Consider the following 17,644-nt stretch of genomic DNA (forward strand, 5'->3'; position numbering starts at 1 on the left):
CTTGTCCAGGATAAAAGTTTTACTGGACAATTTTTCGTGAAGAAGAATATATATAATATTATGAAAACTCAAGATATGGTTTATCTGTGTAATAAATTTCATCTGAGTATATTCACAAGCTACCGCATTTATTTCTTAAAAAAGTCCAAACATCTTATAAACTTTCACATTTATATTACTATTGAATTATGATAAACAGATAAACATTCAAATGTAAATATCGATAATTTTCAAGATCTTCCCTAGTTGACGTTGACACTTAGCATGCTCCGAAGTCCGAACTTGACTGTCAAGTGTCAACAAAATGAGGCGAGGTTTATTCGTTGTTTACTAAATTCACGTGCAAACATTATTTATATTTTGTAAATTCCCAAGAAGATTCGTGACAATGCCTGGTCCAGATTTATTGTCAAGTCAAGGGTTGCGACTAGACGGACGTAGACCAAACGAACTTCGTAGAATTCGATGTAAATTAGGTGTTTTTACACAACCCGACGGGAGTGCTTATTTGGAACAGGGAAATACAAAAGTTTTGGCCGCTGTGTATGGGCCGCATCAAGTAAGATTACATTATAATACGTTATATACGTTGTACCAATAGATATATAACCTAGAGTTCTATTAGTAAACGATTGATACAGCAAAAATCGAAAAAGAGACTCGCCGTGTGTTGCTTAATTTCAAACACATTACCGTGCTCAAAAATTGTCTACATCAGCCATACTGAACTTTTTTTTATACAGGGCACAAAGCAGCCTTAGTCATGATGCCTTGGCCACGACGTAATTTCATTGAAGTACCTATGTGCCTAAAACATACTTAAAATATAACGTTTTATTTATTTTATTAAAAAGTATCCACAATTAATAATGATTTTATTCCTATAAGGTAACATGCACTTAAAAAAATATTGCTTTTATTGAAATTTTTGAAGCAAGATGGATCACTTACAAAAGCTAGCTGGTTTATAATATGTATCCAGCGTGTAAATCTGTGTCCCAAATTTATTATATAGCCATTCATTAGTAATACAATTAGTAGTAATAATCTTTTGTATCATAAGCTTATTTGTCTATTTCAGGCATCAAAATCAAAACAGTTAACTGAAGGAGTGGTTGTTAATTGTCAGTACAGTATGGCCACATTCTCCACAGGTGTGTTTATCTCTATATTTTATAACTACATCAGTGAGCGCCGGTGGAAAGTTGCGAGGGGGTGGATGTGCACCCCCCAGTTTGGTACAAAGCACAATAAAAATAACTGAATGACAATGGAAACCATCAACCACAGAGGTTATATTATGGTTTAGCATATGCAAATACATGCACAATTTTTATTTAAAAAAAAAATAATGATATTATGTAGTACTAACTTATGCAGATATATATCCCTAAAAGTAATATTGGCGGTGCCCATGATAAGCGACAATGCTGGTACAATATTTTTTATATCCGCCTGGATATTGACTACTTAACACAAGGTGTTAAAACCTACCAGAGTGACCTACATGAATGTCTGTTGTTCCGACATACAATGTTCCAACAAAACGGCATATTTTTGTTGACTGTTCTGGAGTAATCATTTCTTGAAGTCTGCAGTCACTGAACACTCTGAGGGAGGCGCCAATCATTATCTGCGACTAGACAAGCCACAAATCCTCGCCAAAGAACACCGATTCCTGCCTAGGATGATTCGCGAGGCTATTGAAATTAAAAAACATCCTAATTTCAATAGGGAAGATGGTTGGAAGCTTGCACAAGCCTGGGATCCAGTTCTACATTTAATTAAATCGGAACCCAAAAGACCGGCTGCCAGACTTCAAGACACTGTGAGCTCATTCTACGTGAGATCGGACCACCAACTGCTATAATATAAAAAATTTAAAAAGTTGTATAATTGTAAAATGTAGGTAGATATTTTAACTTTGACTTTACGGATGAACAACACCTCAGTCCCCCCCGTGACCATGAAGGCTGCAAAGTCTTCGAAACGTCGGGAGAAAATAAAATACTAGCACCGCGATAGAATCCGAAAATTAGTTTAATTTCAATAATCATTTCTTGTCAATCAACATTTTATTGGAGCCCAATAACTTACCATCAGACGCAGTGGCGACACTTTGCTGTGCCCAAATATAAAAAAAGTTCCAATTTTAGTGCAAGTGTGCTATGACCATCCCTTTATGGTCTCCACTTCAAACCCCAAGTTGGACAATGTGATATTAGGTTTTTCTGCTCAATATGGCAATAGGTTCACCACCTATAACATCACAGAACAGACTATACATGGTAAAAGTGGGTTTCATAACACTTAGGTATACCAAGATGCAATCACCTCTGTAGATACATGTTGAGGGTATAATAAAATGTCTTAAGATCCTCAAGACCTATCTATGTCTCTGCCTACCCCCTTTTTTTGTAGTGACTATATTTATATTGTGCTTAGCCTTGTCACAATTTGTACTTGATATGCCAATAGACTTACCCCAGTAATTTAGTAGTTGGGACATAGCTTACTTGTGTGTTTCACCTTTTCAGAAAATAAAAGGTGTGAGTATATGTCATATCAGCCACAGGATGTCCACTACTAAACATAGGCCTCCCTTAAGATTTCCACCTGTTTGAAGTGGCCTGCACCCACCAAGTTTCTGAGACCATTATCTTTTCGTATATAATACACATTAAAATTTTTCAGGTGAAAGAAAGAACAGGCCGCGAGGCGATCGCAAGTCGCAAGAGATGTCGTTACATCTGCGTCAGGCGCTTGCAGCCGCCATCAAGACGGAGCTGTATCCTCGGTCTCAGATTGACATTTATGTTGAAGTGTTGCAGGTATAGCGGATGATAGAAAATATGATTTTTGTGACATTGTTGAATTTGAGCTTCTTTTGTAGCAATAAGGACTATGGTAGAAGAATCCAAAGAAGATCACTATAGCCTATAAATCCATGCTATGGTGTCAAATTCCAATGACATAACTAGGTTAGCCAGTATATGTCCAGCAAAGTAAAGACAGCATTATTTCGGCCACCGAAAAACTACTTGATAATATACAATTTCCATGCCTGAGGATTCACTGGATAATTTGTATTTTAAGGGACATGAGAGTGGTTATGAAAGAAATGCATATTTACATGGCGATGTATTTTACGTATTTACGAAAATTTTATTTTAGTGTATATCGAGCTATTTGCCATACATTTGATCAATAGTAAGCAGTAAATGCCTAATCATAAACATAATTTCCAGGCAGACGGCAGCGCTTACTGCGCATGCGTGAACGTGGCAACTCTAGCTTTGATAGACGCGGGCATACCACTGCGAGCTTATGCGTGCGCCTGTTCCTCCTCCATGGCGTGGAAAGGCGGCGAACCCGAGCCCCTGGTGGACGTGAGCCATGTAGAGGAGGCTGCAGGCGGCGTTTGTCTTACTGTGGCCAGCCTGCCAAGTACTGGTAAGTTTGATCATATATTTTGTATCCCACATTTTCCTGGGTTAGGGTATGTATATTTCTCCAGGAAGCATTATAGTTTCCCTCATATGTGTGCCTTGTTCCATGGTCAGTCAGTGTATATTTTGCAAAGAGGCTGGCATTTTATGTCGACTGGCGAAGGATAATCCTTGAAGCTTGGACTCTACCAAAACAATTATTTTTCGTTACAGAAAGCATAGCACTATTGGAAATGTCACATCGTCTCCACATGGATTACTTTGACGTGGTGCTAAGCAGGGCCATGCAAGGATGCAGAGATATTGAGGTGTGTACTGTTATCTAATAGAAAAAATATTTTAACTCTGCCAAAGGTTGAGGGTCCTGTACTAATAAGAACTGAAATAACTACTGAACGGTTGTAGATAAAGTGCGCATAAAGATATGTAATCTTTATAAGTGCTTATTAAGTATTACAAGATATAATAAATTTAGCATAAGGACAGGTGAAAGGAAATCCACCATAAAGACCATCTGGTTCTAAAATATAAAGACTTAGAACACCTTTTCATATCCCTTGCAATAGCCATAGACTTATTGGGTATTACATTCTCTACCTCCATAGACAATATTTTTATAATTCATTCTATCCTTTCAGGTGATATTGGACAAAGCAGTGCGCGAACATTTAGTAGAAGGATGGACCAAACAAGATGTGGTTACTATATGAAATAAAGGTCTTTTAATATAATTTGTCATAATTATTACTAATTTATCTTATTGAGATTATTTTGAAACAACCCAAAAATAATGAAGTATAAATCCTTATGGTTTGGTTTGTTTCTGCGTACAAGGGGTGTGGCCGAATACGCATTGCGCACTTCACGCAACGTGCGTGTGCGCTACAATATATTATGCTAATGGTCGACTAGTAGACTACTGAATACTAAAAATCTTCGGAGATTTATATTATTGGTAAATCCCTGTTACCTCCCTGAATGATAGAAGAGGTATTTGTATACCTAGATTTTTAAGTACACAAAGTTAAGCTGGCGTATGTCAATGAAATAATACAAAAAAATATAGACTTACATATTTATTAGAGATCTGAACAAAATAAGAAATTAAATTATATGTACAGTCTATGTTAAAACTAACTAAATTAGAGGTAAGTTAAAAGGTACACACTGTTTTTATTACATAGCTTATTTATGGTAAAAATAAAATGAAATATCCTCTATGGTAGAAAAAAAATACAGTCAGCAAAATGTTATAGCGCGAAACGTAGCATAAAAATGACAACACAAGTGGAACAAGATAAAAAATAAAATATATTCTTTTTAAATACCGGATGTTTGTATCAGTCCATCCGCTTCTGTGATTGCACACGTACTAATAAATAACATAAATAAAAAGACATTGCCGCGCAACGCCGTAAATAAATATCGCTTCCTTACAAGCACTTTGTAAATGAAAAAATACCAATCGCCAAACGCGATCAACAACTAACGTACATTTAGTAAACAACATAATTGCAACCGCCGCTTAAACGCGGTCATATAAATATTGCAGCCGCAACAAATAAGTTGCCGCACACCTTTGACTCAAATATTATGACAATACAAAAATGTTTATCTTATTACACTGAGTTGCTAAGGCACTCATCTACATTTATCCACTATGTATAAAATGCGTAAAGCAAAATGAAACGATTAACATGTGGGCCGTCGGCTCGTAATGTAAACAAAAAACTTATCTCGTTCACCGATGCATGCAAAACAAATGTTCAATTCCAAAGGAGACTTAACCTACGTTTTATAATACGAATAAATGTATCTGGTCACATCCCTATGGCTTTAACTAAACGATAGTTATGTGGTAGAAAAGTCTAAGCTTTGTGAACGCTGTTAGTTAGCCGCTACCGGTTCGGGCGCGGCCACTTTTTGACTAGTATCTCCTGCTGCCACATCTGAAAACATCATACGTTAGCTATGAATCTATGATCACTATGAGACACACATGACGGTATAAGTCCTACAAAAACTAGTATTTTAGACTAATTATTATAGGTCAAAAAATTATAAAAATTTCATATAGGCTAATACCATAATTAGTAGACGTATCCTTATAAAACAACATTCCTTTTACTCACAGAAGATTATGCAAGAAAAAGTTGAATAAACTTATACTGTTGCTGAAATTTTATATCAGTGGCTTTGATTATAATTATGTCGTATGTTTTATCTTACCATTAGTCTTATTGGGTGAGTTTTGTGGTGAACTGTTGTGCGACTCGCTGGTGCTGCCCTCTGCCTCATTTGTTTCGTTAATGGACCGTGGCTGTGAAGATAATTTTTTTTTTCAAATACATTGTCAGAATTTTTCTTATTTATAAGACCATTTATTTAATGGATTGTCAAATTTTGACCATGTTTGATATAAAATAAATTTGTGCTGATATTGTGAAGATAATCTAGCAAAATTTTCATAAGATGAAAAGCAGCCTTAGACGGACGGGCTTTAAAGCCGATTTAGGAATAAATATTTCTAGAATATTCTCTCACCCTATTGACGCGCGGTGTCCTTGGCCGCGGGCCTTTCGCCTCTTTAGTGGGGTCAAAGTGGCAGTCAAATATCTCGATCAGTTCCTTTATATCCTCCTCTTTCGCGGATACTGATAATGCTGCCAACTGTTTTTCGAGGCCTGAAAATACACATTATTTATCATGATGGTTTAAAATATAAAAGTTCTTTGGATCTAGTGATAGCATATACCATCTAAGCCTAGTGGGAGAATATTAATATTATGATATCGAATATTATTATGTGCCCCATTGAATAACATTCATGTTATACTTAAGATTTTTATATTTATAGGCAGATGGAAGGAACAGGCATAGGGATCACAGAACATACACCCATACGAAATGCCATATATTATGGAGTAATAACTGTATAACACAGCATGTTGCGATACCTCAAGATGATCATGCTTTTACATCCGCTAGTGTGCTATTCCTAATACCTAGAAACTACAGCAGGTACGGTACCTGTGAGCTTCTGTTCCTGCCAGGCATCCTTGAGCTGGTCGTAGAGCAGGCCCGCGTCGGCGAGCAGACGCCGCAGCGCCGTCACGCGCTTGCGCTCCGGCCGCGCCGACCGCAGCAACGGCGCGAACACAGGACGGAACGTGTTCTGTCTGAAACACCACAAAACCATTGCTGATACATTTTAAAGTTTAGACAAGCAAGTTCTCGCAGCAATATATTGCATAAGAACTTACAGATAAGGTTACACCGTGAACGTCGATATAAAACTATTTTTCGGATATTATCGTGATTTTTTAATAAAACTGGTCATGGTATTTTTTAGTTTTAATAAAAAAAAATTGTACACTTAAAAAATATAGGAAGTATTATATTGTAACGTTGACTTTTCGGACGACTTGAATCTATCCGACACGTAACCATGAAGGCTGCAGTCTTCGAAATGTCGGGGAAAAAATTATAATATAATAAACCGCGATAAGATCCGAAAAATAATTTTATCTAGATGTCTAACATTTTCGTAAACATATGAAATCGCTAGCGGGAATATTTCAATAATTTTATACACACGCGACTTGTCGCAATTCCTGCAAGCGTAATTGTTAATTCGGTAAAAGTTGCGTGCGGAAGTCGACCTCTGCAAGTTTTCTTGCTAATCGGAACTTGCTTAAAACATAGACATATTACTTAGGGCCCTTGTTAACTAGAAATAATACGAAGGTCCAACTTAGTGCAAATTAATAGTACTTGCACTTCATTGCCCATATTGCGAAATGTCGAAACATACCTTATTGACTGCGTCGGTGTCATTAGTTGTATTACGGTACGACGGCAGTGCTGAGATCTCGGGTCCGAGCCCTGGGTCAGGCAAAGTGATATTGGATTTTTCTACTGAGTATTAGCCCGGAGTCTGAAATTTGTGGCCGATATGGCGATAGGCTTGTCTATCAAATCATGGAACGGAATACACACGGCGAAAAGTGGGTGCACCAATTGCATACCTGTCTACCGCTCCGGGGATAAAAGGCATACATAATATATGTGTAACCTTATTGGATGAAATTTGAAAAATATGTTTTTGGACAAATGAATGAGATCAAAATATAGCCTGATGATCATTTACATTGTCTATGAACTATAGCTACTCTTACTATTCCCCAAACTTTGAATTACAAAGTACTGCATGGCATGACACTGGGTTCCTTAACCTGAGAAATGAAATCGTAAATATGTAAATTTACCTTTCGAGTATTTTCTTAAGGTTGGCCAACGCCTCCAGCTCAGTGTGAACAGGCCGCGCCCACACTCGTGCGGTCTCCACCATGTCTTTACTTGCCGATAAACCTTCACCGCCAGCGCCCACCTCTTGCTGCTCGCCTGAAGATTAATATCCACTTATGTGAAACAACGATAAAGCGTACGATAGCCTGAATATAACACAAATCAGCGTCAGCCTTATGCAAAAAAATCTAACCACTTTTCATATAATCCATGTTTCATTTTGTAATCTACTTAAACCTGTACAAAAGAAATTCTAATCTGACCAATCCAAAACTATCACACCTACTCCCTTGACAGCAGAACCGGTTGTAGATGCTAAATGTCATAATTGACACAAGGGCATTAAAAATCCTTTTTTTGTTGACCATTCCTGGTTAGACACTTTCCCGCCCTCTCACCCACCAGTACAACTCCTGTAAGCCAGGACCAGCAGTGGCGCGCATTGTGACACCGAGCGGTGAAGCTCGGTGAGTCTCAGGGAGCACTAATATGACATTATCCCGCAACGAAATTAATCAAATTGACAAATTATGATGGTCTTTAGACCATTCCTGCTTGTGGTTACCTTGCGCAAGATGCTCCACGATCCTGTAGGCGGCCGCGGCCCGCTCCAGCGCGCTGTCCACGGCCAGCGAGTCCGCGTCGAGCAGCACGCGGGCCAGCACCCGCAGTGACATGGACTTCACCGTCGCCTTGCACTTGTCCGCCGCGAGCGCGTAGCTGTCCGTGAAGCCGGCCACTATCGACTTGAAACGGTCCAACAACTTGTGCCTGCGGGCCGGGGGAATGTCAACTTTAATGCAAGACTTGTAGTAAATTTATGTACCCACTTGACTCTAACTTTCAAATATGTCAACTTTCTTTTTTGTTTTGACTAACGTTACGTTCGAGCGAAACTCGCGGAAGTTTAGCGCTCAATGTCATAAGATGAATGATTTTGATCCTACTTAATAGCAGTTGCTGTCACGGACAACGGCCCTACTTACTACGGGCAAGTGCGGAAAAAGGAGCCCCTTAACATAGAGATGCCGTACCGATTGTAAGGGCGCGGTAGTCTCATGATGATGAATGGACATTAACCATAAAGGAGACAACTAAAACATCTATCATTTGTATACAAAAACAACTTGCCTGGTAAGAGCCTCTAGTAGCATGGTGGGACTGAACCGTTTGGGCTCGTGGTATATGAGGATCACGCTGCCGTCTCCCTTCTCCTTCTCCAACCAGTCCAGGAAGTCTGTCAAAGCGGATATCTCCGACTTTGTCTTTAGTATCTGTGAAGGTGACATGACTTAAAATTGCGACCTTTTTTCCAATATCCTATTTTCGTGAGACAAAACTAATTAAAATTAAACTACTTTTCAGATTATTAAATTTTTATCCAGACGTTTCGAAGACTGCAGCCTTCGTGGTCGAGGGGGGTCCCCCCGGTGTTATAGCAGTAGTAATACATGGTTTAATTTTAATGTCTAACATTCGTAAACTTATGAAATCAAATTCAAATCAAACAAAACTCATATTTTGTGCCAGAAATGTTTTATTTTTTACCTTATGAGTATTAGTGTCCTTGAGCATCCGATAGCGTCCGACGGTGACGACGCGCACGTTGTGTCTCCGACGCGCGCTCGGGTTCAAGTCCCCGTACGGCATTATGTACTGAGAATACGACTGCTTCGGGGTATACGCTGCTATCTGGCATATCTGTGGACAAATAAGAACATGGATATTTGTATCCGCTCGGATAGCGACCATGTAACCAAGGTGTAAAACCCGCCATAGCATCTCAAGAAGTGCATCGCGTTCCGGGATCAGCCTATGCATACGCAGTTTCAGAGGCAGACATAATTGTACCGTTATTTCCCGTATGTCGACACTCTATCTGAATCGTATTCCACTTTACCAGGTACAGTGGGATCAAAATGCTGTGCCGGTGTAAAAAAAAAAAGCTTATTGGTATTTAATTGTCTAAAAAAGATTTTTGAGTACTCAAATCATTTATAAACTGCAATAATACTATTCTTAGATGAAATAAATCTAAATTTGGGGACTTTATGGGGATTTTTGACTAATTTTACCACAGAAGTTTCAAAGACTATACAGGTAAGATGTTTTTATTACATAGATACGTTGTACGAGGTCAATACTGGCAAGACGAAAGTAAGGTAATTGCCCGACTTACGGCCAATGAGCGTGCGGCACTAACGTTGTTACGTAACTGTCGATGGATATATATCCTTTTCTAACGAATGTATACTGCATCTTTTTATTCCTTCTTCGAGCCAATTTGTAATTATATGTACAGATACGTGAATATAGCAAATAGTGCGCCGTTTTTATATGCCATTTTGTTAGTATATGACGCGTCTATTTGTAAAACGTCATTGCTATACAGCCTTCATCACAGATTCGGTCTAGTGTAGAAACATCTCATTCCAACACACCAATTCATATCTGCTTTTTTTGCGTAGTGTGATCGTATGTCGTTAGGCAGATCGACAAAGCAAATGTTTATTAGCTAAGAAAACTAATGGTATATTTCACAAGTATTAAATACATTTTATTTGACAGGTATCGTATTAAACAGATAATGTAGATTGTACTTATGTAGCCATTTGTTAGGGAGCATAGATTGGAGTAACTTTTTTATTTGATCATCGTCTGTCACGTGTGTAAAGCCCACTGCTGAACATATGCTTCCTCAAAGATTTCCAGACGGACCTGTCGAAAGCGGCCTGCATTCAACGTTTATTTTATTTATTTGGTCGTCTTATATATTTTTGTGATGAGTATAATTTCCAGAGAAGCTGTGAAATAGGCCATAAATAATGATACATAATTGTAGATACGGCCGCAACTCAAAGATATTGACACGACAATGTAGGTTGACAAATAGATTTATCACACTGCTTCAAAGATCTACTGTTTTAAATGCACAACTATTTCGTTGTAATATTAGTAATAAAAGATAATAATATAATGAGCATCACTTGTTTATAATAACGTGCGGACATTACATCATTCTTGAGCATTTTATTTTCCGGAGAATTACCGAACATGACGGACTTCATCTCCGATAAATTTTAAGATAGACACATTCAGCGGGGAATTCCCGATCATAAACAGACTGGAAATCTATTAGGGTTGTACTTGTGTAGCGCGCCACCATAATACACGGCGGCATCACGTGCCATCACCCCTTGAAAGCCTACGAGTTGCGCCCGCGCCTACCGTCCGCGCTTCTTCAGTGCCCTAGCAACTCTCCCGGGGTGGAAGCGCGCGCGGGCGCGGCTCGTACGTTTAAGCCTACGCTGTTTTTTTATTATTACCTAATGCTGTAGTGTTCAGTGTATTAAAACTCATAATATTTGGTACTCAGTGTTTTGGTATTATTTCCCTGCCCCGACGAGCCACTCAAACCATACATCCAAGCGATAGTTGCACATTTTAATAATATGCATAGTTATAAACGGCGTGACGGTTACTGCGTTTTATGAATTATACATTTATAGTTTTCCTTCAAGCTTTAATTATTTCGATTAGATTAAAAATTGATATATCATAATTTTTTTTTTTAATATCTAAGTTACATTTTTCATACTTAAGGCGATACCTCAAGGTCCATTTTCATACATTTTGTTTCGGCTTTAATCTGGGTAACTAAACAAGTATTGGCAAGTAAAGAATTTAAATTCACGTCTAGTTAGTGATTAGTTCTCGCAGTTGAAAGAAAAATGTAAAAATAATTAATAATCATGGATATTTTGGCCTTTAAAATTTAATATGACGAAATTTTAAAGGCAGAAATATCCATGATTATTAATTATTTTTACATTTTTCTTTCAACTGCGAGAACTAATCACTAACTAGACGTGAATTTAAATTCTTTACTTGCCAATACTTGTTTAGTTACCCAGATTAAAGCCGAAACAAAATGTATGAAAATGGACCTTGAGGTATCGCCTTAACATTACCATTATTGTTCTTTTTTTGCAACAAAATTTCGAATCGCCTTTTTTTACTTTATCAGTTACTTATCATGAAAAGTCAACAAAAAGATTGTTAATTTAATTTACGTCAACATATTTTTTGTTGCTTACTAATTATTGCTCGCGTCTGCGCCCGCGTGAAGTTTTTCCGGGATAAAAGTCCTGCTTTTTATTTTCTCGGCCAAAAAGAGACCCTATATTTTAATTACACCTCAAACAATACATCAAAGATAATCGCATTCAATTCCATGCAGTAGTTTTTGCTTGATGCGTGTACACACATACAGACGGATAGATAAAAACCGTTGTTTTTTCTTCTATCGATTTAAAGACCCTATATTAGTTTTTCTTCAATATCTATAATGTACATACATCAGGCTATTACAATTCCATTAAATGTAAAGATGTCATGATTTTACCTCATCAATCAACCGTCTTCCGGTAGTATCCATGTCCCAACCCACGAGCGAGTATTTGCCGGGTGGCAACCCTGCGGGCTTCTCCGCCAGGGCTGGCAGGACCTCGGTGTTCGCCTCCATCTCGCCACCGTTTACCTTCGCTTCGGATACCATTGCCATTAACGATGCTTACCTAAAGACAAAAAACAATTGAATGATGTAGCTCGCGCATGCGTCGCTATACGCATTTAAAAAGTGGACTATTTGGAAACAGAATACCAGGAAAAATTAAATGTTAATTTTTCCTTTTCCTGAATAAGTTATATGACGCAATATACGTTTATAGGGGTGATTTCAAATAAGCTTAAAAAAATTGTCTTTTAAATAAAAAAAATGTTTCGTCACTTTTTCCATCCGCCAATATTTTGATTGTTGACACAGTGATTAATTCAACTAAAATGTTAATGATTTGGGTAATGCCGTTGTGTACAACATTTTATCAGATAATTATACGCTATCAGTCTTACTTATAAACTTGTTTTAGCGTTAAGAGATGGTTCAGAATTGCTTAAATAGCTGTCAAAAACATCACCGGTTCCTAGTTTAAACCTTATTAAGAGGCAAGATGGCGAGCGACTTACAGCTGATCGAGTAAATTTGTGTTTTATCTAAGCATAGCTTTGCGAAATTTTTATAAGACTGATTATAGTTAAGGCTTTTAAGAAGCAACAGTTCCACACTACCAAGAATTCTAAAATAATTGACAGATGCTACAGATTACTCGACAGCGTGGCACGATCTACTAAATATGCAGCTTTTTATGAACCGACGCTAAGAGTTGGCCAATTGCCATGCTATAGAAATACTTTACAGCATGGATGAGCTGGTTTTGATAAAATTATAAATCTGGTGACGTGTTCAGGAAAACCATGCAACATGATAACAGAACAATTATGAACGTGTTTATAAAAACAAGTTGATTAAGTATATTTCCATTTTTCTTATGACATATATGATTATATTTCATAAAATTTTTGTCCCATGCACTATTTGTTATACATTTAATATGTATGCCATAAGTTGTAATTGATTAACATAATAATCTACAAGTTGTCGATAAAGTAGCACAAGTTAAACTATGTTGACTATTGTTTTCCAAAATAACACTGCTTTACAGATATACTACAACCACAAAGGGGGAACAGCAATTGGAAAAAAGGTATGACGTTCTTCCAATTATACTGACAAATATTAACCAACCTTGCAGTGGCGAAAGATGAAATTTTCCGAAAATGGAACCTGCCACAACTAATAGGTTCTAATAATATGCATAAAAGTAGTCTGAAAATCGTCCTCATGATAATTAGATTTTACATAAATTACAAAAGTGAGGCCAGAAGGATAATATTAACCCTTCTTCCCACTGCAAGCTTGATAATCATTGTAGATATTAGATATTGTAAATATTAATATATTAAATGGCGATTAGTTGATGCAGAACCGGTCCTTATTCAGTTCAGTATTTTAGTCTTGGTTCAAAACAAAACTGGGTGTTTAGATTCCTGTTCTTTTCGATTCTACATGAGTAACGATTACTTTATCATATAAATAAGTACCAATTACAAAACTAAATCGATGTAATGTTACAGGAAGTTACAATTTAAAATAACAAAGTAGTGCTTGAATAGAAGTGCCGAAAACTAAGGCAGAACGCGTGCAAAGTGTAGCGTAAGGAAAGATGTTTATCTATTGAATAGGGATGCTTTTAACTTCGACACGTACGTGTGAGGACGATCGAAGCGAACATTCTATAGATATGTTTCTAATACAATATTTTGTTAGCAAAATAGATTCTATAACTATCAAATGAAAACCTTTAAGAATGCATACCTTTTTGTTATCGATGAATATAATAAAAATAATAAAAAGAATAAAAAGCAAACAGAAAAATGAAACAAATTTCCCGAAGATACAGCAAAGCTTTAAGTACTCAATAGTAAATTTTCTGCTATTTTCTAGACAAATTAAAATACGACAGTTTAAAATGTGTCCTAATTCATAGGCTTTAAGTTATTTTTGTCTATTTTAAATCCTTAGAAGTGATAGTAATTAATGGTAAATGAGTACAGAAAGAACTGGGTTTTCAGACTAGCTAATTATTCGAAACTAATTATAAATGTTAGTTGAAAAGAAGCTTTTATTTGCCACATCATCCGCTCTAAATTTTAGTCTCTGATAAAGAATTGGCCAGGTTGTATTAATTTTTTCAAAGCATCTTCCCTAATTTTCAATTATAATTGTTACACTAACAAAACTATATACTTAAAAAATATTATATAGAACTTGAATAAATCATGTTGACTTGCTTTGTGCATGCATCAATATGATGAATTGTGGAAAATTTTCACAGTTAATTGTTAGTAGTCGGGAAATATTACTATCAAGCAATGACATCCCATTACAAGCTTTGCATTTTAATAAATACTGAATAAATTAAAATAAATTTATGCATTCCGTTAACTGATGAGGCATCAGAATATTTGTTAAATTACACTATTCTCAATAATAAACTTTAGAGTTAATTGGCATTCTACTTTTTACAAGAAGCCTAACTTTATTTTTGGTTCATCTTAATCCCAAAATGTTACATGTGAAATACAACCAACACAGGAAATAGATTATGAATTGTTTCTTAACAAATGATGTGCTTGGTAATGGATAGGCACAAAGCTATGATAAGCATGCATAATATTATACAAAGTATTAAATGGATTGCAAAAGTTATAAAGCATTCTGAATACTCAGATTGTATGGACAAACCCACGGTTTGTTTAATAAGTGATTATCTACAAGTTTACATTATAAAAAACATTTTGTAGTTTCATTACAATACTTAATGGATAAAAAAAATAGGCATATGGAGAGAATTTTAAATCAGCATAATCATGATAACTAAATTTTCCTTATTTCAATATCATTGCCTAAAATCTTTCTGAAAACACTTAAAACTACTGTAGTTCAAAGGAGCACCTGTCAATGTGCACTTGTCTTTGTATTGTCTGACATGTTAATGTGGCACCTGCCTTTCAAAGAAGCCCCTATCTTTTCTGAAAGCACACCTGTCATCTTCGAAAGTACCCCTTATGATTTCTCAAAGAGACACTTGAGATCTTTTAAAAAATGCTGTGATACTCTACAAACCAGTTATTTTACAAAGGAACCCTCTTTCAAACTGGTACCTGTTGCCTTACAGAATTTTCTAGTCTCAAACAAATAACAAACTTAAGGAACTTGTTGAATTTTAATAAATCAAGAAAAATAAACAAATATTTAAAATACTCTATGAATTATTTATTAATTAAGTAAAGCCAGACATTTCTCTATGACTTAATGATAGCTGAATCTATTGATGAGGTAAAAACAAATAACATAAAAGTTTATTATCACAAGACATATTGTATCCTAAGGATGCATTAAAGCATGTTAATTGTAAATTTTTTTTGCTTATTAGTTTGTCTAGTTTAAATTGATGATATCTTTAGTGGAGTTGAGTCTATAACCACAAATCTGAGTTTACCAATTGTATAAAACAATACAAATTAAAAAGTAACAAAACAATGATCAGCATATTTAGAATATAATTAAAAAAGAAATTTAGACTTTATTGTATGATCTACATTAATTTCAGGCAAGTATTTAGAAGTGTAAATATAATTTGGAATCTACCCTCATTTACTTATAAAAAAAATTATGATACAATTGTGGTTTTATTACAATATTTTTAATTCTTCTTTTGTTTAAATCATTGCAATGGGTTTTAAATATATCTTTTAGAACATGACACTTTAGGACAGTGAAAAAAAAAATGTTATCTATTTATTTAAACCAAATTTATTATTTTCATTTATAGGCAAATTGTATAAAAAAGGTGTAATTACACTTTTCTTTCTTAAATGCAACAAAATTTAGTTTTGTAAACATATATTAGGCAATAACTTGAAAGTAAAGAAACTACGTCGTTACGTACTCTAGTATATTCGCGCGGTTTATAGTAAAGGTTAGTCAGTGCACTATTTGTAAGATTGAAAATATTATGGAAAAGAACTACAAATATTCTGCAAGTCATGGTCTACGCGCAAATTCCATATAATAGTTTTTTGAATAATACTTGTTAGTACTGAATATATTAAAAAAACAGGCGCCGAAAGTTAATCGATCCGGGAAAAACAAACTCAATTATTAGCGCTAGGGTGCCGGAAGACACCGGTTTTACAAGTTTAAAGAACGATTGTACAAAACTACTGCAACAACAATTTAGTATGTTCGATACGTAGAAACCTAAAATAAATGTAAAATAAGCAAATTAAAGAATATAGGACACGTGGCGAACTTTTTCGAGAGACATTTTGCCCCACCCCTGGACGTCAAAATAATTCCAAATCAACTCACAGTGCGAAATTGATGATGTAGATGTTGATAAACAATATTTGCGTAATGAAGACGCTTCGCGACGCTCTCGAAACACTGCAAAGTAAAATAATTTAGTAAAAATATCACAAAATCTCGGCACGTGTGCGGCAATTTGGCAAACCGCAATAGTGTGTTCCCCAGAGACTGTTGTGTTCAGTTTATCGATTGTGGCAACGATTTGAAAAATCTAAATTATTTGACTAAAGGTCACAAATTATTGCGACTTTAAAGTATTTAAAGAAAATTTTGTATTCAATAAATTATTATAATGAAGTATTTTTATTTCATGTCAATAGTCAAATATTTATTTATCCTTTTGTCATATTCGATTAATCATTCAATAGGAATCACTAGCATATCAAAAAAACAAATAGGAAATAGTCCCGTTCAGAAATATGTGGGATTTTCTTTGTTCTTTGTTTTTTGTTTATATGACCCTTCTTATTATACAATTTTATTATCTGAGGTATCTGAGAAGAATAGAAAGAAACGATTGTATGGACAATTCTTTTCCCCTAAGATAAACTAAGGTTTGTTCTTATATTTATCCGAGAGAAAGACATTTTCGATAAACCAAAGTACCTACTATAGCGCTTCCTAGGTTAGAAAGTATTATTTAAATGTTAAATCCGAGACAATCACAACTCACATATTGTGTTCTATTCTTAAGGTCTGACGCAATTCATATTATGTACTTTTTATATCCATGAGTCTATATTATATGTCCTTCTAGCGCTATCAGAGTGGCAAATACTATATACATTCCAGTAGGACAAATACCTAAGCATTGGCTTGAGCGATAGACGCGCCTCTGTTGTACCAGGTTGTTTCGCGAGCCAAATCTAACATTACCGCACTTAGACACACTGCGGGACGAGCCATTTCATTTAAATAAGGTGTGCAGCAGAGTTACTAATCCCAAGTCCCAACTATAAATAACTTCTTAACACACGGAGTTGAGGCGCATCGCTTGCCAACAGCAGTAACCAGCGCTCTAGATTAAGATCATACCTAAAACAACCTAAGCTAGTAT

General features: G+C 35.8%; 2 protein-coding genes across 2 annotated transcripts; one reads left to right on the top strand and one right to left on the bottom strand.

Annotated features, from left to right (window-relative positions):
• The first annotated feature begins 271 nt into the window (after positions 1–271).
• On the top strand, positions 272–4,180 carry LOC115453212 (exosome complex component RRP41). Its single transcript, XM_030181890.2, has 6 exons — positions 272–559; positions 1,082–1,154; positions 2,695–2,831; positions 3,249–3,453; positions 3,663–3,757; positions 4,088–4,180. The coding sequence occupies exons 1-6, from the start codon at positions 389–391 to the stop codon at positions 4,157–4,159; spliced, it is 753 nt and encodes a 250-aa protein (XP_030037750.1). The 5' UTR covers positions 272–388; the 3' UTR covers positions 4,160–4,180.
• Positions 4,181–4,510: 330 nt separating this feature from the next.
• Positions 4,511–16,792, bottom strand: LOC115453213 (maternal protein exuperantia-1). Its single transcript, XM_030181891.2, has 10 exons — positions 16,591–16,792; positions 12,163–12,334; positions 9,306–9,458; positions 8,889–9,031; positions 8,323–8,528; positions 7,718–7,853; positions 6,480–6,628; positions 5,994–6,133; positions 5,679–5,769; positions 4,511–5,398 (listed from the first exon to the last, which is right to left on the bottom strand). The coding sequence occupies exons 2-10, from the start codon at positions 12,319–12,321 to the stop codon at positions 5,337–5,339; spliced, it is 1,239 nt and encodes a 412-aa protein (XP_030037751.1). The 5' UTR covers positions 12,322–12,334; positions 16,591–16,792; the 3' UTR covers positions 4,511–5,336.
• Between the last annotated feature and the right edge of the window lie 852 nt (positions 16,793–17,644).

The sequence above is a fragment of the Manduca sexta genome, chromosome 5 (genome assembly GCF_014839805.1).
Source record: "Manduca sexta isolate Smith_Timp_Sample1 chromosome 5, JHU_Msex_v1.0, whole genome shotgun sequence".
NCBI lineage: Eukaryota > Metazoa > Arthropoda > Insecta > Lepidoptera > Sphingidae > Manduca > Manduca sexta.